At 40.0% G+C, this 25,431-nt stretch overlaps 1 protein-coding gene across 2 annotated transcripts; it reads left to right on the top strand.

Moving 5' to 3' along the window:
• Positions 1-1,227: 1,227 nt before the first annotated feature.
• On the top strand, positions 1,228-23,158 carry LOC102730169 (membrane-spanning 4-domains subfamily A member 12). 2 transcript variants are annotated; one of them, XM_006743368.2, is made up of 7 exons: positions 1,228-1,308; positions 11,890-12,169; positions 15,875-16,012; positions 16,604-16,660; positions 18,631-18,747; positions 22,543-22,653; positions 22,842-23,158. In XM_006743368.2, the coding sequence occupies exons 2-7, from the start codon at positions 11,903-11,905 to the stop codon at positions 22,941-22,943; spliced, it is 792 nt and encodes a 263-aa protein (XP_006743431.1). In that variant the 5' UTR covers positions 1,228-1,308; positions 11,890-11,902; the 3' UTR covers positions 22,944-23,158. The 2 variants fall into 2 exon arrangements, with proteins under 2 accessions (XP_006743431.1, XP_081654170.1); XM_081798044.1 differs by lacking the exon at positions 18,631-18,747.
• Positions 23,159-25,431: the final 2,273 nt, after the last annotated feature.

The raw sequence follows: 25,431 nt of genomic DNA, 5'->3' as shown, positions 1-25,431 counted from the left end.
ATATCTCCTGCCCTCTTGGAATTTAGAGATTGTTTGAAGAAATAAGAATCAAAATAATACATGAAAGAATCACATCACCAACAGCACCAACCACACACTTAGGAGATCAGGAAGGAGAGAGAACAATGCAGAAGTCTTATGAAGTAAGATTTATTGCATGGATGTGGGTCTGGAAGGCTACAGGAGAAAGGAGTTCACTCTAGGTTTAAAAAACACCATTTATTTTCACCTTTCTTCTTCTGCTGTCTGGATAACATGAATCATGGTAATCATGAGATACTTGCCAGCCAGTTACCATGACTCTTTCTAAAACAATGCTGATTTCTTGTTCCTTTATTCACCTTCAGCCTTTGAGCAATGTTATTGTCTGAAACTGTCACTTTCCTAGCTCACAGAATTAATAAGTCTTCAGTACCTATTTTTCCATTTTAGAAAAATACATACAAATGTAAAACCACCAAAGAAAGAAAATTTTCAATAGTATATACAGGAAAAAAAAAACATGAAAAGAGAAATCTGTATTCACTTTACTAATTCGTTCAATATATATTGAATGGATCTTATCATGGTTGAGACACTGTATAATACACAGGGCTAGGGATGGGACGTTGGCCCCTGCCCAAGGATCTCTGCCCTTAAGGCATTCAGTTGTATCTGTGAGACAGGCCTGAAGATAAATAATTGAAATGTAATAAGACACTTCCCCCAAATGGAATAGCATGCTACTATTAAGAATTACAATACTTAGGTGTTGGTGACATGAAAAACTGTTTATAAAACATGAAGCTACGAAAGCAGGTTATAAAACTTACAAACAAAACGATCCTAATTTGGTGATTTTACAAAATCATAAATGTCTCTCTGTAAAATGTATATTTACAAACAAAAGATTAAAAATTCTAAATGAAAATACTACCATTGATTATGTGTGGGTGGTGGGAGTATGGATGCTTTTTTCTTTCTCTTCTTTTTTATTATCTACATTTTCCAATTTTGTTCATCTAACTTAAAAGACGTTGAAATGCAGTATGATGTTGCACTAATGAGTATCAGAAAGTACAAAGGGGCTGGAGGAAATGAGCACCTAAGCGTTTGGGTGTGTCAGAAAAGGCTTCCCAGAGCAAACAGGATGAAACTGTGAAAGCACAGCAAGCATAATACATAATAGAAGGACTTTGGAATTAAATAAAGATAGGAGACAGGTTGGATTGACACAAAGAAGTAAAAAGTACCTGTTATACCCAGATAAACATTTCCAACTAGCAGAACTTGGAGAAAGAGGAAGCAGACAGGTGCCAAAGAAACAGAGTAAGTCTACTGACTTATTTATCTATCTCTTCACCCAAATCAATGGGCATAAACAGCAGGGCTGGTCTGTCTGTGTGGGCTCTCTGCAGCATCCCATTCTCTAGGTTGGAGGGATGAAGCCAATCCTGACTCTTAAATTGGGCCAAATAGATAAATGAGGGAAAAGAAATCATGAGAGGGATGAAATAGGAAATGAAACAAGGGGAAAATGAAAAACAGGACAGAAATTTAAAAAAAAAGAATGTCAGTTGCTATAACACAGGTAAAAGATACTTCAAGAAAAAGAATTAAAAATTCAGGGGCACCTGGGTGGACAGTCGGTTAAGCGTCTACCTTCAGCTCAGGTCATGATCCCAGAGTTCTGGGATAGAGCCCCACATCAGGTTCCCTACTCAGCGGGGAGCCTGCTTCTCCCTCTCCCTCTGCCGCTCCCCCTGCTTGTGCTCTCTTGCTGTCAAATAAATAAAACCTTAAAACAAAATCAAAATTCATGCTAAGAGAGGTGACACATAGGAGGTTCAAATGTATGCCATTCCATGGATATTAATCAACAAGGGGAAGCAATGACCCAATGAGAGCAATCTGATGATAATGTGGCTACCACAGGACTACAAATCACAGCAAAAACACTGTAGCACTGCTTTTGTAATATATTTTAATTAAGGTGCTTTGTTATGGGGGAAAAAACCAAAAATAAGTGGGGAATATCACTGATTTTCACTAAGTCGGTATTTTTATTCATGTATGTACTTGGGTGACACAGTAGAAATGATTTGGTATTATGCTCTCCTGTATGCTACCTCTTCTCAAAGATAGCAGTCATCTTCACCCTATAATGTTAAAAGTGAAATTCATATGGAAGGGAGGAAGAAAAAAACTAGAATAAAGTAAATTATTACAATTTTTATTTGTGACAGTCCTGTCCTTTTGATCTCATCAGATCTATTTTTTGATGTGTTTCTTGGGTTTACAAATAATTACAGTTGCTCTAATTTTTAGATGAAAAGACAAATGATAGTAGGTATTTTACCAATGGTCAAGAAAAAAATTCCACAATAGGTGCAATCAGTGAAAACAGTCTATTCATTGGTTTCCCTTTTCTTTTTTAAGATTTTATTTATTTATTTGACAGAGAGAGACACAGCGAGAGAGGGAACACAAGCGGGGGGAGTGGGAGAGGGAGAAGCAGGCTTCCCACGGAGCAGGGAGCCCAGTGCAGGGCTCGATCCCAGGACCCTGGGACCATGACCTGAGCCGAAGGCAGACGCCCAATGACTGAGCCACCCAGGCGCCCCGGTTTCCCTTTTCTTCCATCATTTTCAGGATTATCCTCATTTCAACTACATAATTACTTAGTTATTCCTGCAAGCATTTTTCCTTCCCCTTGTACCAAACTATGTAACCAGTAGAGCTGTTTACACATTAAGTCATTTTGGTATAAAGTCAAAGGATGGAGACTGGCTCAGCTCTTTAATTCTTTTTATAAAACCAGAACTTGATCTGTAAAAATGCATCTGAGACTAGCATAATCATTATAAACTATTAATAATCTGGATTCTATATGGAACTCACAGGATAGGGCTTAGTCCAGAAAGTAAATAGCAGATATTAAATTTTAAAATGTTGATAAATAGGGTGCCTGGGTGTCTCAGTCATTAAGCATCTGCCTTCGGCTCAGGTCATGATCCCAGGGTCCTGGGATCGAGCCCCGCATCGGGCTCCCTGCTCCGTGGGAAGCCTGCCTCTCCCTCTCCCACTCCCCCTGCTTGTGTTCCTGCTCTCGCTATCTCTCTCTGTCAAATAAATAAATAAAATCTTAAAAAAAAAATGTTGATAAATAAATGAGAAGCCTTAGTTTTTGTATTAAATTTCTCAATGAAACAAACAAAACTGAAAATAACAGGAAAGGAAGGAGGTAATGAGATCATATACATGCAGAAATTATTTAATTGCTTTAATACTTTAAAAAAAATTCAAGAAAAATCTTGTTCTGGTTAATTTCTGTATCCTGAGCTCTCATCTCCCATCTCCCTGGTGTTGAAATTAACCTTTTGAGTCCAATCTCCATTATAAACTTTTCATATGCCTACATCCACTTCTGAAAGCTAGACTTTGGGCTCTGATAACAGAAAGATAGCTATCTTTTATCAAGCTCTTGCCATAGGCTGGGCAGATTTAACAGCTTAATAAGAATTAGGATTATCCTATCTTCATACCAGCCACTGAGTTTTTTTTTCTAATTTATTTAAATTCAATTTAGTTAACATATACTTATTAGTTTCAGGGGTAGAATTTAGTGATTCTTCAGTTGCATATAACACCCAGTGCTCATTACTTCAAGTGCCCTCCTTAATGCCCATCACCCAATTACCCCATCCCCCATGCACCTTCCCTCCAGCAAACCTTAGTTTGTTTCCTATTGTTAAGAGTTTCTCATGCTTTGTCTCCCTCTCAGTTTTTATCTTTTTATTACCCTTCCCCTAAGATCCTCTGTTTTGTTCCTTAAATTCCACATATGAGTGAAATCATATTGTATTTGTCTCTCTCTGACTGACTTATTTTGCTTAGCATAATACCTTCTATTTCCATCCACATCATTGCAAAAGGCCAAGATTTCATTCTTTTTGATGGCTAAGTAATATTCCATTATATACATATACCACTTCTTTATCCATTCATCTCTCAATGGACATCTTGGCTCTTTCCATATTTTAGCTATTGTGGACATTGCTGCTATATACATTGGTGTACACGTGACTCTTTAAATCACTATGTTGCTGATTTGGATGCCTTTTATTTCTTTTTGTTGTCTGATTGCTGAGGCTACAACTTCCAGTACTATGTTGAACAACAGTGGTGAGAGTGAACATCTGTATCATGTTCCTGACCTTAGGGGAAAAGTTCTCAGTTTTTCCCTGTTGAAAATTATATTTGCTATGGGTCTTTCGTATATGGCTTTTATGATATTGAGGTATGTTCCCTCTATCCCTACACAGCAGAGAGTTTTTATCCAAAGGAATGCTGTATTTTGTCAAAGCTTTTTCTGCACCAGTTGAGATATGATTCTTGTCCTTTCTTCTTTAATGTGGTGTATCACACTGATTGATTTGCAGATGTTGAGCCACCCTGAAGCCCAGGAATAAATACCACTTGGTCGTGGTGAATAATCCTTTTAACGTACAATTGGATGCTATTAGCTAGTATCTTGGTGAGAATTTTTGCATCCATGTTCATCAGGGATATTGGTCTGTAATTCTTTTTAGTGGGATCAAGATAATGCTGGCCTCATAGAACAAGTTTGGAAGTTTTCCTTCCATTTCTGTTTTTTGGAACAGTTTCAGAAGAATAGGTATTATTTCTTCTTTAAATGTTTGATAGAATTCCCCTGGGAAGCCCTCTGGCCCTGGACTCTTGTTTGGTGGGAGATTTTTGATTACTGCTTCAATTTCTTTGCTGGTTGTGGGTCTGTTCAGCTTTTCTATTTCTTCATGTTTCAGGTTTGGTAGTTTATAAGTTTCTAGGAATTTACCCATTTCTTTCAGATTGCCTAATTTGTTGGCATACAATTGCTCATAATATTCTCCTAATTGTTCGGGGGCTCCTGGGTGGCTCAGTCGTTAAGCGTCTGCCTTCAGCTCAGGTCATGATCCCAGGGTCCTGGAATTGAGCCCCGTGTCGGGCTCCCTGCTCCGTGAGAAGCCTGTTCTCCCTCTCCCACTCCCCCTGCTTGTGTTCCCTCTCTCACTGTGTCTCTCTCTGTCAAAAAAAATAAAATAAAAAAATAAAATCTTTAAAAAAAATTGTTCTCTTAATTGTATTTCTTCGGTGTTGGTTTTGATCTCTCCTCTTTCTTTCATGATTTTATTTGGGTCATTTCTCTTTTCTTTTTGATAAGTCTGGCTAGGGATTTATCAATTTTATTAATTCTTTCAAAGAACCATCTCCTAGTTTCATTGATCTGTTCTGTTTTTTTATTTCTGTATCATTGATTTCTGCTCTAATCTTTATTTCTCTTCTCCTGTTGGATTTAGGCTTTACTTGCTGTTCTTTTTCCAGCTCCTTTAGGTGTAAGATGAGGTTGTGTGTTTGAGACTTCTCCAAGGCCTGTATTGCTACATACTTCCCTCGTTGGATTGCCTTTGCTGCATCCCAAAGGTTCTGAACTGTCGTGTTTTCATTTTCATTTACTTCCATGTATTTTTTAATTCTTCTTTAATTTCCTGGTTGACCGATTCATTCTTTAGTAAGATGTTCTTTAACTTCCATGCATTTGTGGCCCTTCCAAATATTTTCTTGTGATTGACTTCAAGTTTTATAGCATTGTGGTCTGAAACTATGCATGGTATGATCTCAATCTTTTTGTACCAGTTGAGACCTGTTTGTGACCCAGTATGTGATCTACTCAGGAGAATGTTCCATGTGCACCTGAGAAGAATGTGTATTCTTGTATTCTGCTGTTTTAGAATGAAATGCTCTGAATATATCTGTTAAGTTCATCTGATCCAGTGTGTCATTCAAAGTCCTTGTTTCTGTGTTGATGTGCTTAGATGATCTGTCCACTGCTGTGAGTGGGGTGTTAAAGTTCCCTGCTGGTAGTGTATTATTATCAACTGTGTTTCTTTAATTTTGTTATTGTTTTAAAAATTTGGCTGCTCCCAAGTTAGAGGCATAAATGTTTACAATTGTTAGATCTTCTTGTTGGACCCTTTTATTATGACATAGTATTCTTCTTCATCTCTTATTATAGTCTGGTTTAAAATCTAGTTTGTTTGGTACAAGGATGGCTACTCCAGCTTTGTTTTGCTGTTCATTAGCATGATAAGTGGTTCTCCACACCCTCACTTTCAATCTGGAGGTGTCTTTGAATCTAAAATGAGTTTCTTGTAAGCAGCATATCGATGCATCTTGTTTTTTTATCCATTCTGATACCCTATGTCTTTTGATTGGAGTCCGTTTACATTCAGGGTAATTATTGAAAGATATGAATTTAGTGCCATTGTATTACCTGTAAAGTCACTGTTCCTGTAGATTGTCTCTGTTCCTTTCTGGTCTTTATTACTTTGCGCTCTCTCTCTCTGTTCAAGAATCCCCTTTAATATTTCTTGCAGGGCTGTTTAGTTTTTGTTTGTCCTGAAAACTCTATCTCTCCTTCTATTCTGAATGACGGCCTTGCTGGATTAAGTATTCTTGGCTGCATATTTTTCTCATTTAGCATGTTGAATATACCATGCCAGGCCTTTCTGGACTGCCAGGTCTCTGTGGACAGGTCTGCTGCCAGCCTTATGTGTCTACCCTTGTAGATTAAGGACCTCTTGTCCAAGGTGCTTTCAGGATTTTCTCTTTATCTTTGAAATTTGCAAGCTTCACTATAATAATTTGAGATTTTTTTGTTGATTTGGCGGGGGGGAGGTTCTCTGTGCCTCCTGGACTTAAATGCCTGCTTCCTTCCGCAGATTAGGGAAGTTCTCAGCTATAATTTGTTCAAACAAACCTTCTGCCCCCCTCTCCTGCTCCTTATCTTCTGGGACCCCTATTATATGTATATTATTTTGCTTAATGGAATTGCTAAGTTCTCTAAGTCTCCTTTTGTGATCTAACAGTTTTCTTTCTCTCTTCTTTTCACCTTCCTTATTTTCCATCATTTTATCTTCTATATCACTGATTCTCCCTTCTGTTTCATTCATCCTCGTTTTTATGGCTTTCACTTAGTACTGCTTCTTGGTAATAGCATTTTTAATTCTGGCCTGACTAGATTTTATTTCTTTTATCTCTACCGTAAGGGATTCTCTATTGTCTTCTATGCCTTTTTCAAGCCCAGCTAGTATCTTAATAATCATTTTAAATTCTAGTCCAGACATCTTACTTTTATCTGTATTGATTAAATCCCTGGAAGTGAGTACTACCATCTGTTCTTTCTCTTGGGGTGAATTTCTCTGCCTTGTCATTCTGTCTAGAAAAGAAAGGAAAGAAGAAAAAGAAAAAAAAAACAATAAAAACAACAACAACAACAAAAACTTGAGGAAGTGTTTCTGGTATATGCCGTGTACACCCTGCTATTGCGTTTTGGCTGCTCTTTCCACTGGTCTGTCCCCTACAGAGTTCCTCCTTGCTTGCAGCGGGGAGTGTCTGGACCTTGAACTGGTGTGATAAGCCTGGAAAAGAAAAAAGAAAAGGGAAGAAGGAAAAAAAAAAAAAAAGCCTGATCCAAGAGAAAAGAAAAACAAAAATGCAAACAAACAAACAACCATAAGCCTATTTCCAAAGAATAAGAAAGAAAAAAGAAAGAGTAAGGAAAGAAGGGAAAAAAAAAATAAGAAGCCTGATCCAAGAAATAAGGAAACAAACAAATGAACAAAAAATTATAAGCCTGATACCAAAATAAAAGAGAAGGAGAAAAGAAAAAAGGAAACAATATATATATAAAATAAAAGATAAAAAATGAGAAATAAAAAAATAAAAAATGTAAAAATGTAAAAAAATTAAGGGAAAAAAAAAAGCAGCAGCAGCAAGGCTGGTCCTATTTCCAGCAGATTCTGACGTTTTGGAGCATTCTTTAATCAGTAGATTTGGTACATGCGGCGGCCTGCACTGGTCTTCTGAGGGAGAGGCCTGCTGGGCTGGCTCACAAGCTGACTTGCCCTTGTAAAGATGCCCCTGCCAGGTGAAGGGGAGCAGGGTTTAGTGTAGGGGACTCCAGCCTCCACTGGAGATGCTGTGTTTCTCTGAAGTCTGACTGTGCTGTGGGGGCAGGGGGTAGGGGAAGAGGAAGAATATGGTGTCACCCAGCCGTCTCGTCCCAGGGAGCAGAACTACCGGCCACCGCTGTTCAGGAGGCCCTCTCAGAGAAGCGACCAATCTCCTGTGGCCCTGGCTTTCATCAGTTCCTTGCCCTTAAACTGTCTGTTCCTGGGCCATCAGCACACCTGGCACCACGAATCTCCTGTATTTTATCTCTGGCTGGTGGCTGGGATTCAAAACTCCAAGTTTTAAAAGGCCTGGCAAGGTGCAGGCCCACTCCCCGGCCCTGGAAGAGAGCCTTGTGGCATGCCCAGCGCTGTCCTGTCCCAGAAAAGCAGCGGCACAGAGGCAGACACTGAGAAGCAGCAGCCCGCTTGTCTGTAATCTGCCCAAGTCTCTGCTCTCTGCTCATTTCTGCCACTGAAAAGCAGCCGCTCTGCCTGCACACAGAGGTTTAAGCCTATTGTGGCTTATGGTGAAAATTTAAGAGGTTTTCTGCCCCCTGCACACACCTCTGACCCTGCTGTTGAGCACTGTTCAATGGCTCGCATTGGCCTTTTGTCCTTGGAGAGGGAAAATACGCTCTTCCAAATGTAGTCCAGGAAGGGGGGCGATCTTTCCCAGTGTGACTCAGGGGATCTCCTCACTGTGGCTTATTGGGCAGTCCCTACCCACTGTGCTCTCTCCCACTTTCTCCCTCTCCCTGACTCTGCTCCACAAAAAGTGTTCCCTCCCCTTCACGGCCATGAGGCTTTCCTCTCCAATTCACAGCTCCGAACCTCACATCTACCACATTCTCTCCCTCCAACTGTGTAGATTGTTTCCTTAGTCCTCAGATCATCTTCCTAGTTGTTCAAAATAGTTGGATGTTGATCTAGCTGTGATCAAAGGACGAGGAAAGTTCAGGGTAACCCTACTACTCCACCATCTTAACTCTGCCTCCACACCAGCTACTTTGAATGACATCCTTAGTCTCATTTTATAGCTGAGACAGAGGGACTAACATGGATTTAGTTAAGAAAGTTGATCAAGGCCCCAGGGTTATTAAAGTAGCAGACTAGGGATTAAGGAGACCAGATTGGTAGGGTTTGAACACTAAATGGCCACTGAAACCACATGCACAGGTTATAAAACCTCATGTTCTCAAATGTTATTAGAGAGCTACAGGGAGTCACTCCAAGAATCACAGCTATGGAACTGTTTATTTTGTTTGTTTAAAATAAACTTTGGTGGGGCGCCTGGGTGGCTCAGTCGTTAAGCGTCTGCCTTCAGCTCAGGTCATGATCCCAGGGTCCTGGGATCGAGTCCCACATCGGGCTCCCTGCTCGGCAGGAAGCCTGCTTCTCCCTCTCCCACTCCCCCTGCTTGTGTTCCTGCTCTCGCTATCTCTCTCTCTGTCAAATAAATAAATAAAAATCTTTAATAAAAAAAAAATAAATAAAATAAAATAAACTTTGGTGAATTAAAATTTGTTTCCACTCTGAAAAAAGTAATCTCTTAATCAGAGGTTTCCAAAATGTGTTTCCCACCTTTCCACTGAGTTTTCAACCTTTTTTAGTTGTATCTAGCATCCAAGCAGCTTAGAGTTAAGGGCTGAGTACAGGTTCTGATGCAATTCTCTCATTGTAAAATGGGGAGGATATTAGTACCTGCCTCGCTGGAGGTTTTAAAGACTAAGAGAGATAATATATTTCACCCACTAAGCAATAATTACCCAACACACGCAGTTATAATAGGTACAATTCTAAGAACTTTACATGGAATAACTCCTTCATACTCAAAGTAACCCTATAAGGAAGGTACTCTTAGGATCCTCATTTTACAGACTAGAAGGTAAGGCCAAGAGGGTTTAACAAACTTGCCAAAGACACAGAGCTGGCATCAGAGCCAGGATTCTAACGCTGAGTTCATGCTCCAAACCATGACACTGTACAGCCCCTATTATGCCCACAAGGAGGGCTTAATGAAATGTTAGCTCTCTAGACAGCTCACTTGAGGCTCACGGAGGAGAGACCTTACTAACTTAATCACTGAATCATTAAGGAGTGAGTCTGGTTTGTAGAGTCTTCTCCAGAGCATCAGAAGACAGCAGTTTTGTTGCTGGGCAGTTGTAGATGCAGAGCCGATCCACCAAGGCTGGCCTGCAACACCAGCTCTGTAAGCGTCCCGAGTGAGCAGTGTGGTTGGAGTGGGGAACTCCAAGGCCAAGAGCTCAGTTTTCTCGTCCTGGCTCTGCCACACGTTTTCTATGTGACCTTGATCACAGCATTTAACTTGTGTCACTTCAATTTCTCTTCTGTAAACCAAGGGTAAAGGACAGAATGATTGGAAAGGCTCTGAAATGCCAGGATTCTAGGACATAGTCTGAATAAGTGCTCCTGTTAAAATTCCAGTGTTGCAATGCGCCAGTGGACTACTCATACTTCCTGCAGTGATGAAGGCATTCAGAACTCCTTCTTTCTTAGTATTTATGGTGTACAAAAAAATGGTTTGGGGAGGATGTCTCAAAAAAGGAATCTAAGGACACTGAAGGACACTGGACATTTTTTTTTTTTTAAAGATTTTATTTATTTATTTGAGACAGAGAGAATGAGAGAGACATAGAGCACATGAGAGGGGGGAGGGTCAGAGGGAGAAGCAGACTCCCCGCTGAGCAGGGAGCCCGATGCGGGACTCGATCCCGGGACTCCAGGATCATGACCTGAGCCGAAGGCAGTCGCTTAACCAACTGAGCCACCCAGGCGCCCGGACACTGGACATTTTTAAGTGTCATAATTTTTTTTCAAGGATAAATAGTGACTGCTGTCCATATCTAGTTGTGCTAGTTGATTTCCAACAAAATTCCCCTTGGCCACAAAGGACCTGAGATACTCTGTGCTTCCAAAGGACAAAAATGAATAGGGAATCTCAAGAGTATTCTTCCTAAAGAACATGACAATTTAATTGGCCATATATGAATTATCTATTTGGAAAAGTAGTGACAAATAATTTTAAATCATGGACTGCCTTTCTTGCTGTCCAATTGTATTCTTGGCGCCATTAATTAGTTTTCTATTTACTGCTGTAACAAATTACCACAAATTTAGCAGCTTAAAACAATACAAATTCATTATGATAGTTCTGTAGGCCACCGGTTTCACTGAGCTAAGATCACAGTGTTGGCAGAGATGCATTCCTTTCCAGGGGCTCTAGGAAGAAGTTTATTTTCCTGGCTTTTTTCTGGCTTCTAGAGGCCACCCTAGTCCTTGGCTCCCAGGCCCTTCCTCCATCTTCAAAGCTAGCAGCACAGCATCTCTCTGACCCTGCTTCCACCACCACATCTCTCTAACTCTCTTCTACCTCCTTCTTCTAATTTTAAGGACCCTTGTGATTACACTAGGCCCACCCAAATAACCCAGGAAATCTCCCTGTTTTAAGGTCAGCTGACTGTCAACCCTAATTCCATTTGCAACTTTAAATCCCCTTTGTCATGTAACCCAACACACTCATGGCTTCCTCGATTAGAATGTGGACATTTCTGGGGAAGGGAAGGTGCATTATTCTGCCTACCACCATCTCTTCCCTTCCTCTGTTGTCCTTCAGATGCCATGAACTCAAGGAAGGTTAATACATACAAATACTTTACAAAATCAAATGGGAATTGGAAAATAAAATTACTCCTATCTTCCCCTCCTTCACTTCCTTTGAACTATAGGGTGTATAGATTCCAAAGTCAAATGAGGATCATGTTTACATTGGTTGTCATTGCCCATTATTTGCTCACTTGCTTTATAGTATTTACATAGAAATTTGACGTCTTTTTTTTTGTGTGGGGTAAAGTGATCAGTTTGTTATCTTTTGTAGTACTTAGGACATAATGATGTCATCCCAGCCAACAACCCAGCCCCGAATGTATGAAACCATGCTCAGTCCTTATCCACCAAACAACGTCAAGGCTCCCAGGTCTCAACAAACCATGGGTTTCATACACCCGGAAAACCAAGCTCAGGGTGGTCAGCCTCCCCTCTTCGGGTCTCCAAGAATCATCACCAACAGTCAGCAAGACCAGGGATACCCACAGGTGGTAATCCCAGCTACAGGAACAGCAACCATAAACTTCACAGAAGAAGCAAAGATATTAGGGGTAAGTCTACTTACTATGAGAATTTTAATTTTGCCTTTGCAAGGTTATACTGTACTTATAAGTTATAGGTGGAGAGAAGTTTATGATCTCATGACCTACATTCAATCATTAAAAAGTTCTGAATGTTACTCTGGAAACTGTGTCCCTTGAAGGCAGAAATAATTCATCTGCATATACACTTTACCCTGAGTTCACTTTATTTTAGATTCAAGAAAGACCCTAACAGGTGACAAAGGACTCTTCCTAGCAGGATGAATCAGTAACGCTGACATTATGGGAACACCACTACTTCTAGCTTGCTCTCACTTCTGCAAAGGACACTTTGGGCACCCTCAATCCCGTCTCAGTAGTGCAAGCCTGGTATTTGTATATAGGTGAATTCTCATTAAAATGAACATGACAGCTGCCTTAAAAACAGAAACAACTATAAGTGGGCAGTCTGGGGAAACTGGGTGTGGAAGAATTCCTGGCCAGTCCATCTGCTGTGCCTTTCACCCAGGGCCTGTGCAGATGTTATGACTTAACTGCCATGTTACTTCTACAAAGGGCACTTTAAACACTCATAATCTTGTTTATGTAAGCACTGTAAGACATGCCCTACTTGTAGATGAAGACCCACCTGCAGAGACAGAATTGTTAGTTTTTGCTTTCCAGGTTCCTCATTCATGCCACTACCATTCCACGACACAGTACTGTCTCTCCCTGTGTGCAGTTCTCACTTCTCTGCTAGAGCATTCAGTAAGTTATACTGAGTGCCCACTATGTACCAGAAACTCGTCCAGCCATCTTACTACCGAGTTCAAGTTTCACTACTTTAGAAAAGTAAAAATAAGCATTGCCCCCTCTAGCAGGCAGATGGAGGCTGTGGGGGTGGCCCCTCAGATCCTCCTCCTGGCAGAGAAAGGAAATTCCCTGCTCCCACTGAGCAAAGGGACAAACTGGCATCCCACAAAGCCGACCCCACACAGGTGCTGGGAAGACTACAGAGAACAAAACAGGCACCACCTCTGCCCTCACGTAGACTAGAATCACAGAGCTCAGATTACACACATAAAAAAGCACTAAAGTGGGCGCCTGGGTGGCTCAGTTGGTTAAGCGACTGCCTTTGGCTCAGGTCATGATCCTGGAGTCCTGGGATCGAGTCCCGCATAGGGCTCCCTGCTCGGCGAGGAGTCTGCTTCTCCCTCTGACCCTCCCCCCTCTCGTGCTTTCTCTCTCTCAAATAAATAAATAAAATCTTTAAAAAAAAAAAAAAGCACTAAAGTACATGATGTGTTAGAAGGTGATACATGATTTGGACAGAATAAAGAAGTGTAAAACGGCTAATAATTAGTACCAGGCAGTGAAGGGTATGGGTAGCCATTTCAAGTTGATCAGAGTAGGCTTTCCTTAGAAGATGACATTTGAGCAAAGACATGAGGGGAGGAGCAAGCCACACAGTCATCTGGGCAAGAGCTTCCAGGTGAAGTTGGAAAGGTCTCTAGAGGAAAACGTGTGCTGTGTTTGAAGAACAGGGAGGAGGCCAGTAAAGTAGAACAGTATGATGGAGGGAGGTTGTCGCCTCAAGGAGGGCAGAGGAGGGGTGGGGGCCAGACCCTGTGAGGCCTGGAGGACAGAGGCTCTGTTTTGAACTCTGAGTGGAGTGGGGAAACCCTGGAGCATTCTGCCTGGGAACAAAGAGGTACTCAAGAAAAGCACTTTAAAGTGATTGATGCTGTTTTGTTTTTAAAAGCCCCAGCTGGCAGAAGCTACTTCTTCTCCCTCAAGATTGTACACTTATGCTATTAGTAGCTCCCAGTCATAACAATGCAGGGGCCTCATGGGGTAGGACAGGGAGCATCTGCCCCAGTTGACTCAGAACTCAAAGTGGTTCTGTGGCCAAAACTCCAGAGTGAGTTAAACGGCTAAATTACCGTCTGGCCCGTAGGCAAGCTTGGTCAGTAAATGGTAGAGCCATCGTTATACCGGAAGAAAAGTAAGCCAATATTAATCCAATATCTAACTGCCATCAAGATGACGGCAAGGATGAGAATAAGAAGTTTGTGGCCAGATGACTGAATTGCCGCTCTAAGGAAGAGCTTGTAAAAACCAATTATAATGCCTAATGCAGGAGTCCTTCAACTGAGATCCATGACTGGCTTTAGCCCATGACACCTCTGAAGTCATGTGCAAAAGTGTGGTGTGTGTATGTATGGATGTGTAAGACCAGATTTTCAAGGAGAAGATTCATAGTTTTTATTACTCTCAAAGAAATTCATTGAGTACTCAAAGAAAATATTAATCTCTTAGTATTATTTAGGAAGCTGTGATTTTTTCCAATTCTGTTTTGGCTTAATAACTTAACTGTATTTAATAGCAAGTTATTGAAGAAATAAACACAGCAATCTTTGTATTTGCAGTCTTCTTGGACAGATAAGATGTAAGTTTAGGAAGAAACAAATGGTAAATCTACGGTTAGCTTCTGGCCCAAAGTACAAGCACTTACTTCTCACAAATCTGTTTATTCAGGATGAAAGAAGGTGTTCTAAGAGGTACAAAGATGTATCCTCTGTCTTTGAGAATATGCCTTGGCCAATAAGAAAATGTTTGCATACCTGCAATTAAAAAAAATAACAATATAAATGAGTACAAAACCAAGTAATAAGATGTATAATTTACAGATAAAACAGAAATTTAGGAAGAAAAAAGCTTAAATTGACTAATATAATCAAGATAACTTCACAGAAGAGCTGGAGCTGAGCCTGAGGGGAGGCCATATTCAATAGCTAAAAGACATGGGTGCTGGAATAAATTTGCTGTATTAACTTTCCAGATCTGCCGCTCAGTAATTGTTTAGACATTGCTATGGTCTGAATGACCTCCCAAAACTCCTATGTTGAAATCCTAACCCTAACAATGATAGTATTAGGACGTGGGCCTTTAGGAGGTACTTATTAGTTCATGAAGGCGGAGCCCCCATGAATGGGCTTATGAAAGAGGTTCCTCAGAGATCCTGAGCCTTTTCCACTACATGAGGACACAATGAGGAAGCACCGTTAGGAACCAGGGAGAGGGCCCTCACTAGAAGCAACCTTCATGAACTTGCAACATCCCAGCCTCCAGAACTGTGAGCAATACATTTCTGTTGTTTATAAGCTACCCGGAGGGTAGCACAGTATTTTCTTATAGCAGCCTGAGAAGACTGAAACAGACATCTCTGCATCTCCATCCAGTCGCTGGGAAGATTACATGAAACAATAAAAGTGAAGTGTTTAGAATATTATCAAATATGTAGTTAATGCCCCCAAAATTCATTGGTACTTCCTTCATGGATACTTTCCCCATAACTGGGATCTGCCATGCAGAGAATAGGTCCATCTGAAACAGCATCGAAGTCACAGTTAAAGCATTTTTTTCAGAGTCTTTTAGAGGCTCTCAGGGGACACCAATGCATGCTTAACAAGGAGCAGCTTCTAAAGAACTCTCCTTGGGCCACCCTTACAAGCCAGCCCAGATACCTCAAACAAGGCCTATGCTGTGGGCCTGGCTCCAGCATATGCCAGAATCTTCCTGGCCCACCTCTGCTGTACAGTAGGAATGCCTAAAGGACACTCGTGCCTCTTGACGGAGGAGACGATAAATATGCAGTAGCAGCAATGTCAGTAATGTCTCCTTAGCACCTGTAAATGAAGAAGCAACTTTAACACGCCTGTTTTCTTTTTTCAGGCAATCCAGATCATGATTGGATTGATGCACATTGGCTTCGGAATTATTTTAGGTTTCATGAGCGTCATTTATGGACAAGTTTTGGGATTTGCTTCCTTTGCTCTTATTAGTGGATATCCATTCTGGGGTGGCATCTCTGTGAGTAGACTGCTAGAACACCTCTCCTTCTCAGTTTATCAAGGACGGCCCCAGCCTATGCACAACTCATTTTCTGATAAGCCCCGCATCAGATCAGCTGGAAAATTGATAAATAACAGCTCTGGTTGGTTATAAACAAGGGAGAGCTTCTGTCCTCCATTTTAACCTGCAGTTTAAACTCATACCCTCAAGTTTACTCTGATCAAGTAACCAATAAGCCAAAATTTTAGTTCCCGATTACATTTTAGATGGAAATGCATGCACTGGGTGGAGAGGCAAAAGGAGGTGATGGGGAGCATGATTAAAAATATGCAAGTGATAATGACAAGAGACTGAGCTGTGAGCTCAGAGATCATCAGAACAGGTAAGCTCACAAAAAAATGAGCTCCTTACATGCGAGAAACTAAGGAAACAAATGGAGAAGTCAAACAAACAATCTCTGAAAGTTACTCCAGAAAAATGGAGAAGCATGAGAGGAATTTTTGAGAGGGAAACTAGCTGAACATAAATCGACCAATCTTTCCTGCAAAGAGAGAAGCTCCCAGAATTGAAGAACCCATCTTTCATAAATAAATGTGTCTGTTTCTACAGTTCATTACTACTGGTACTCTCTCTGTACTGGCGCCCAAGAAACTTTCTCCTAGTCTGGTAAGTCAGAATGTTTCCACTTTTTAAACTCTTTTGAAGATTCATTAGTTGATTTGGAGAGGAAAATTGAGAAAGCAGATTCAGCAAATGCAAAGGGGAACACTTTTTCCCAAAAATATTTCTTTTTTTTCTTTTTTTTTTTAAAAAAGATTTTATTTATTTATTTGACAGAGAGAGACACAGTGAGAGAGGGAACACAAGCAGGGGGAGTGGGAGAGGGAGAAGCAGGCTTCCCGTGGAGCAGGGAGCCCGATGCCGGGCTCGATCCCAGGACACTGGCATCATGACCTGAGCCGAAGGCAGACGCTTAATGACTGAGCCACCCAGGTGTCCCGATCTTTTTTTTTTTTTAAGATTTTATTTATTTGAGAGAGATTGAGAGAATGAGTGGGGGGAGGGGCAGAGGGAGAAGCAGACCCCCTGCTGAGCAGGGAGCCCGATGCGGGACTCGATCCCGGGACTCCAGGATCATGACCTGAGCCAAAGGCAGACGCTTAATGACTGAGCCACCCAGGCGCCCCCCCAAAAATATTTCTATTGACTGCCTTCACGACATGCGTGCCCCAGCATGGTCCACACGATTTGCCACTCATAAATCGAAGAGCCCCACCTTCTGACTCTTCAATCACAAAAGTGAGAAGTGGTACAGATAAAGTTGTTTAGCTTTATCCTAAAAGCTGCCTGGCTCAGCTGGGTCACACTGCATTAGGGGAAGTCCAAAGCAGAAGATAGGAGCCAGGAAATACCCACCTGCCATTTCACTATCAAAGGCTCTATTATTCATTTGCCATTTCTCAGTTCTGCCTTGCCTTGTATTTTTATTTTTTATTTGCACATATCTATTTTTACTCAGATTTGACTTTTGTTTTACAGTGTGTTAAATCATCACTAAAAGCACCAACTGGGTACACAAAAAGCTTATAAAAATAATCACTGAGACAGGTCTTTCAATTCTCTTGGTCACAGCTCTCCACCTTTTACAATTTCCTGGTCTACTTTTGAAACAGGAGAAAATGATTTGCCAAGAAATTGTGACAACTAAAGCAGAGGTGGTTTCAAGATGATATTTAATCCAGCACAAGAGGAAAGAATGGAAAAATGGGAACACAGAATCTTGCTGCTCATGTTCTCCTAGACACCAGAGACTAGACTAGAGACTAGAACAGACACTGAACTAGACACTAAACACTAGACTAGAAACTAAAGACTAGGCTAAACTAAACTGAACTAAACTAATCAGCCTAATCCCAATTAACCACTTCTGTTGTAATCAAAAAACGAAGTAGAACACCCTTACTCTGCACCATTTATGGATCCTTCCCTCTAACTGAGGTTGTTTGTCCCAGCACAGAATCTGTCAAAATCTTCTTGTAGAAACAGGAAAGTTTTGTACTCTACCCATACACCTGTACCCACAAAAGCCTAATGAGTTCCTCATTCTAAATCTGGGGTTTTTTAGCTAGTCCCTAGAAAGACTTCAGGGTTTTTGTCAATTTCTAAATTTATTAGCAAAGATGCTTTTGCACACATGCTTTTCCACCTATAAAATTGGATGCTACGTAGTATTACCTCATACGGTAGTTGTAAGAGTTTCATGAGATACTGTATTTAAATAATTTAATACAGCTCCTGTCACAGAAAAATGCTCATTAATGGTTTATTTGTTGTTTTATTACTTTAAAAAGGTAATATAATTGTTATTGTGTGTGAGGCTTTTAGGCAAACCTAATAGATGAGCTTCTGCTTTGCGTTATTTACATTTTTCTACAGACTTCAGAAGTACACTACATTTAGGCTGCATGCAGAATAGTTTTCATGAAAACTCAGAAAGTCAGAGAAAAAAAAGTCATTTCAGCTTCAAAAATTTTTTCAAGATTTCAGAGATTAAGAACCATTACATTTAGCTGATTCTTACTTCATTTAATTTTTTTCTCCTATATATGATTTATTTTTCCTGTCATCTCCATTAGATCAAAAGCAGCTTAGGAATGAACATTGTCAGTGCTTTCTTTGCCTTCATTGGAGTGATTCTGCTGCTGATAGACGTAAGCATCAATGGCCTACCCAATCAAGACTACTGGGCAGTTGTAAGTACCCCATGATCTACCACATGCTCCTCTCCACTCCCACACAGCAGGTCTATTTTTTTATCTCTTATGACTGTACAGTAGCCCTAGTGGAAAATCCCTTTTTCTATTCCAGCCCTACTCCTGGTCATATGATCTCTAGGACTGCAGAAAAAGTAGGAGAGCTACCTCTACAGATGGACTGAGGCAGAAAGGGCATCCTTTATTGGTCTCACTGTTAATCACGTGAACAATGGGGAAAACACTTAAAGATACCAAGATAGAGTTTTCCAAAGATTTTAAATTCTATGTAAATAAGATAGTCAAGTTATTGAGTAGTTTTATTTTAGAGTAAGAATGGGATGAGGGGAAACTGGCCGCAACAAGGACATTTCACTTTTATTAGAGAAACTCAAAGAATGAAACAACTTCAAAATGAAACACATGCCTCTGAATGTTCTCAAAATAGAATCATCCATTCATTATCATATTAGGCAAAGCATGGACTCTGACAATTACCCCAAGAGCAGAGAAAGTGTACGGAAGTTCTTATAAGAAGGCAAGAATATGAGGGAACTTTTTGGTATGAGGGAACTTTTTGGTAAGAGTGGTAGAGAGAAGCAAGAACACAAAATTTATCCTCTATAATAGCAAACCAAAAAACAAAAATTACTCAAAAACTACCTTTTAAATTGGCATCCAAGTAAAAAACCAAATGATTCTGCTGTGTCTCGAGGTGGTAGAGGAAAGTACAGCTCCTGATCCTGTCTTTTATTCCCCAGAAACAAAACTAAGAAAAGCAGGACACCAAAAAATACAGACAAGTCTCACTAATGCTCTCCAGTCTGGAGCTAAGAAGACTTAGGTGGAGAGCAGTCAATTCTAAGAAAGCATAAAGCAGGGGTACCTGGGTGGCTCAGTCAGTTAAGCATCTGACTTCAGCTCAGGTCATGATCTCAGGATCCTAGGATTGAGCTCCACATCCAGCTCACCACTCAGCAGGAAGTCTGCTTATCCCTCTCCCTCTCCCCTCCCCCTGCTTGTACACTCTCTCTCTAATAAATAAAATCTTTAAAAATAAAAAGAATGTATAAAGCAAATCCTGAATGGTAAAAGCCCTTGTGTAGCACCTCAGGACCTCAAGAAAAGTAGGAAATGTCACCAGAATTAACATATTCCAATGCACCTTGATAACGTGGAGGAATGAACAGAAATCCACAGGAACAGAATATACCTCTGACCTTGGAGCAGGTCTGAGTATAGACATTTCTCAAAAGAAAGAGAAAGCAAAGTCTACATTCACTAGCAAGAATTGTGCTCAGTGCCAACTAAGCCATTTCTTTCACTGCTACAGCTGCATGGTTAGCATTCCGTAAAATGAACATAAAACAGTATCTGGCCCTGAAATTGAAGCTGGAAACAAGGAAGACAAAGTGGATGTAGTTAAATAGAAATATAATCAAGGAAAACTCACCTATACCATATCTGAACAAACATAAAGCCTATATACAGTTGTTCACTTTAAGAACAAGAAAATTGAAAAAATAAAAATGGTAGGGAAACTATCCAAATACATTAGAGTGATTAAAGGTAGAAATGAAAGGAAAAAAGACTAAAGATTTCCGTGGGTTAGTGGGTCAGCAGGACACTCAGATGTCTATTATTTATTTTGAGTAAACAATACAATTCAACTGATTGGAATAAAAGACGTATCAGATGATAAAATGGCACAAACACATGTGCCTTCCCTCTTCCTCACAAGATGTGCCCTGGTTTGATGAGGATATGAGTCACATAAATCAGGAATACACTGAGTTTCCTCATTCTCATGGTTAGATTCCTTACTAATCTGGAAAGCCACATCCTCAAATTTTAGCTCAAATTCCTGTTCTATGAAACAGTGACTCTAGTCTGTGATTACCACGTGACCCAGACATAGCACTTGGGTTTCAGGAATTCGTATTCAGTTCAATCCTAGGTATACGTTTTTCAATTTAACACAGAGACAGCAAAAGGAATTTCCAAGAAGCAGGTCAAGCCATGTTATACCATAGCATGTCAGTGGTACAGATTAAAAAAAAATATGGAAGAAACATTACCCAATTATCTATAGAAGATTCCTCATGAGCATTTTATACTATTGAAAATCATTAATAAGAAAATAAAATGACAGAAGAAAAAAAAGAACACTGCAGCATTATAGAAACCAACTGAGTACCCCAAACCACTGTGATAGATCTAGTAAAGAAATCATATCTCTACTAGATAGATCTAGCAAGAAATAGAATGGACTCAGATAAAAATGGTAGAGAGAAAAACTGTAATCACAGTCTTCACAGAAGAAAATGACAAATATATTAAATAATTAGAGAGATGATAAACATGGAAGACAGGCAAGTTTCATCCAACATAATAAGTGGTGTCCCTGTGTTAGAGAATCCAACAAATGGTACAAAAAAAAAGTATCCAGTAATACTGAAAAAAAGATCCTCAAATAAGAGAATAACTGAATTTGTACATTGAAAGGGAATAACCTATACCGGGAGAAAGAGATGTAAAATAATTGAGATAGATGACATAAATACAAAGATAAGATAGAAGGTACAACAAAGGATTTTTTAAGGTTTCAGGCAGAAAAACCCAATTACCTGTGAGCTGGAAAAAAATCAGTGTGGCTCAGTCTCCACCACAGCAATGTTCAATGAGGGAAGACAATAAAGCAATGTCATAAAATTCTGATGAACAGAAATTGTGACTCAAGAATAACACATCCAATAAAATTCTTGTACAAGTGTAAAAGCAAAAAGAAGATACTCTCAGTAAACAACAACACACTGGTGCTTTAAAAAAAAAAAAAAAAAAGGAATATTCTACCATAAAGGAGATAAATTAAGATCAGAAAGGCAGGGAGAAGCTGTGTAAAGAGATGAGTGAAGAGCACTAAACCATTTAAATATTCATCTAAGACTGTAAGACTGAACAACTGGAGAAATTACAGTTACAGAAGTGAATATAAAGCTTTTAATGTTCACCACCCCCCAAAAAAAGTGAAAAAATGACATAACCACCAAAAACTGGGAGGTGAAGAGAGGGAACATGAGAGAAATATCAAATGAGAGTGCCACTTGGCTCATTTTTCATAGCAGTTATTTCATACTGTCTAAAATAGAAACTTGTTGGTTTAAAATTACTTCAGCTTCTTCATGGATTCCCTAAACTTTCAATTTTTGCAGACTTAATTTACTTGTTTCTACTCTTTTAAAAATCAAGTAATACTTTTACTTCAAAACAGTAAGTACAAAACCATTCCATTCTTCAAGAACAATGTTTCTTTCTCTTGTTCTCTCATCCCCTCTCTCGTTCTGCTTCCTCTCTTGCTGTCTCTCCATGCATCCATTTCTCTATCTGCCTTTTGGCCTCTACATACAGATCTAGAATAATAGGCATCAAATTTCAATTTTGCTTATTTCTAGGCAGTGACATTAGGAATAATCAACTGTTTTCTATATAGCTTGATTTCTTTTAATAAGTAGGTTACATTTTTATAAAAACAAGAAAGCCATTAAAAGAAAAAAATATATACTTCCTTTCTGATGTTTCTAAATAGTCTGCTGGAGAAAAGGAAAATCTTCTGGCATTTTAAATTCAAAATTAATTCACATTCCCAGGAAATAAGCATTTGATGATAATAGAGAAACAATCACGGAGTAAGTTGAGTAAGAGCAATGGCACATTTGATGAGTCAATAACTTTTTGAAGCTTGTGTGAAGACTTCTTGATTAGTCAACAGTTTGGTATGTTTTTTCCTGATTTCAGCTTTCTGGGAAAGGAATTGCAGCCATGCTGATTATCTTCTCTCTCTTGGAGTTCTGCACAAATTGTACTACAGCCTATTTTGCCAAACAAGCAATCACCAAAACCAACAGGGTGAGCTGGGCCTCTTCTCTGTAAAATATTCTGCGTACATGCTGGAGAAATACAGACAAGTGTCAGCTAAATCCCACTGTGGGTTAACAAGAGTGCACTTTGTCCTTGAGTCATGGGGCAGGGAGGAGGGTGGGGCACAGGACCGAATAGGACTGTAGTAATAATACTGCTTGTTTTATTCATTCCAGCCTGTCCTGGTTATTCCCAATGTGTATACAGCCAGCCCCATGGCACCAGGGTTTTCCTCAGCTCCTCCCAGAAACGATGGCTACCTCACTTACGCCACTTAAAACAAAAAGGAGAGGCACCTGGGTGGCACAATCGGTGGAGCATCCGACTTGTGGTTTCCACTCGGGTTGTGATCGTGGAATGGAGCCTCGCGTCAGACTTCGCACTCAGCGCGGAGTCAGCTTCAGATTCTCTCTCCCTCTCCTCTGCCCCTCCTACTCATGTGCACACACACTCCCCCCTCACCCTAAAATAAATAAAAAGTCTTTAAAAAGAATTTGGCTAAAAACAAAAAGGAGCACCATGCAATCTCATGAGGTTAAACTGCTCCGCGGGAACTTCTTAAGAAGCTGGCCTCTACTGTCCATGATGATTGCTCATCTTTCAAGACTGTGTTTGAGATTTTTCTTAGTTTATCACTAATGATAACTGCATGTATTTCCTTGCCACTGTTTCTTCCTACATACCATTACCACGCTGGCGAGGCGGATGGCCAGAAGGCTGAAAATGGCTCACAGTATTTTGTACATTAATTTCATCAAACCCTGCCTCCTGGATAGCTACAAAGCTTTGCTATTTACAGAGTATTTTCATGTACATTAATCTCATTTGCAATGGGGCAAGAACAGGCCAAGGATGGTACACTGAGGGAGTTCTATTTGGGTTATGGCTGTTTTGTTTCTGAAACGGGGAAAACATGGGCATGTTTAAAAGCCAATGGGAACAATCCAGATAAGACAGAAAGCTATTGAATATACTAGAGAAAAGGGATGATTGCAGTGTATCAAGAAATCAAAAGTGTATATGGAAGGCATGGCCTAAGTCATGAGGAAGGGTGGTTTATCCACATAACAGAAAGAAAGGAAGATGTCATTGTTGTAGATATCAGTAGGTTTGCAGGGATGGTACAGAGTACGTAGGAGGCTCCATTACAATGGCTCATGTTGTCCCCATCAAAGCAGAAGTGAGGTCATGCCCAACGTGGGGACCATGTGTATAATCAGAATATTAAACAGAAAGGGTAGTGTTGGAAAAGTCATGGAAATAGAGAATAAACTAATCAGAGAAACAGAAGAGGACTGCCAGGCTGTACCGAGGGCACATTTGAAGGAATGGTCACAAATTTATAGCACAAACAAACTGTCTGCAAGTTTGGCTTCAGCAAGACTTGGCTGCTCAGTGTGAATCCAGATAAAGTGCCTATCTGGTTTCATCCAGGATTAGGGTTTTGCAAGAGGGAATGATAAAATAGCAAAGTGGCAAAAAAGTGTGGGATATCGCCAAAAGTATTGCTGCAACGATGGACTATGAATCTAAACTGGATTAAGGGGAGAAGAAAAGAAAAAAGGACAGATCAATTGATCAAAAATTGCTATCTGCCTTTCTCCAGCAGAGCGGTTAAAGATCAAATAAGAGAACATTATGTGAAAACGGTTTGGAAACAGCAAAGTAATGCCTATTTTTGAAGCTTGAGAATTATTTTTAAAAGCCAAATGGGACAAAACATATAAGGAAAGAGTAGGTAGAGAAATCAAAATCAAGGAGGAGGCAGATGAGAAGAATGCAATTTCTGTATCTGGGAAAGTAGATGTATTATGTCAGGTGAATGTTACATAGTTCCAAATTTCCTGGTCTGCGTGGGTCCCAACTATTCAGCAATCTGGGTGATCAGGAATGCTGTGTCCTTTACCATGAAGCTTGGCAGCTAAGTGAAAGTAAAGACATATAGTCCATGGTCTGAGGGTCTGGAACTAAATAGTGTCCCCAGAATGGTTGTAGGATTGGCATACCATAAATCTATATAAACGACTTAAAAAGTAAGACTTGCTTTATGGAAGAGAAGCATTTCTAGCAAAGTTGATTTTTGAAATAAATTTCCATCAAACGTATTCCATTTTCATTTTACTTTAGTAGTAGTAATAATGATAATAGCAAATATTTAGCCCACTCTATGTGCTAGGCACATCCCCAAACACTTACATAAGTTAATACACTTAATGCTCACAACACCCCTGTGAAACAAGTACTGTAATCAGCATCATTTCCAGATGAGAAAACTATAGCAGAAAGATTAAAAACTTGCCATTAAGACATGCAGTTAGCATAGACGGAAGCATGAATTCGAACCCAGGCAGTCTGGCTCCTAAGTTCAGGCAGTGCTCCTAACCATTATTCCCACTCTTCTTATTCTGGGATAGAATCAGAGATTAGTAGCTCCAAAACAAGCAAACAAACAAACATGTTTCTCTATAGTAAACCTGTAGCACATGTGTAAGGAACCACCTAACTCTCTGATGGGAGAGAAGGGTTTTAGTGATATAATACTACTACTTTCAGGACTTGCCTCCTGAAAGTTACCCTGTTACTTTTTATTTATTTATTTTTTTGATGTTTGGTATGTTAGGTGTATTTTTTTTATTATGTTATGTTAATCCCCATACATTACATCATTAGTTTTTGACGTAGTGTTCCATGATTCATTGTTTGTGCATAACACCCAGTGCTCCATGCAGAACGTGCCCTCTTTAATACCCATCACCAGGCCAACCC

This window comes from Leptonychotes weddellii, chromosome 11 (assembly GCF_054177405.1).
Source record: "Leptonychotes weddellii isolate Sample4059 chromosome 11, ASM5417740v2, whole genome shotgun sequence".
Classification (NCBI taxonomy): Eukaryota; Metazoa; Chordata; class Mammalia; order Carnivora; family Phocidae; genus Leptonychotes; species Leptonychotes weddellii.
This window is presented reverse-complemented; position numbering and strand designations above follow the sequence as displayed.

Coding starts and splice junctions, on each gene's coding strand:
- LOC102730169 (XM_006743368.2), top strand. CDS start 11,903: ATGATGTCATCCCAGCCAACAACCCAGCCCCGAATGTATGAAACCATG. Junction 12,170..15,874: donor AAGAAGCAAAGATATTAGGG/GTAAGTCTACTT, acceptor TTCTTTTTTCAG/GCAATCCAGATCATGATTGG. Junction 16,013..16,603: donor CATTCTGGGGTGGCATCTCT/GTGAGTAGACTG, acceptor CTGTTTCTACAG/TTCATTACTACTGGTACTCT.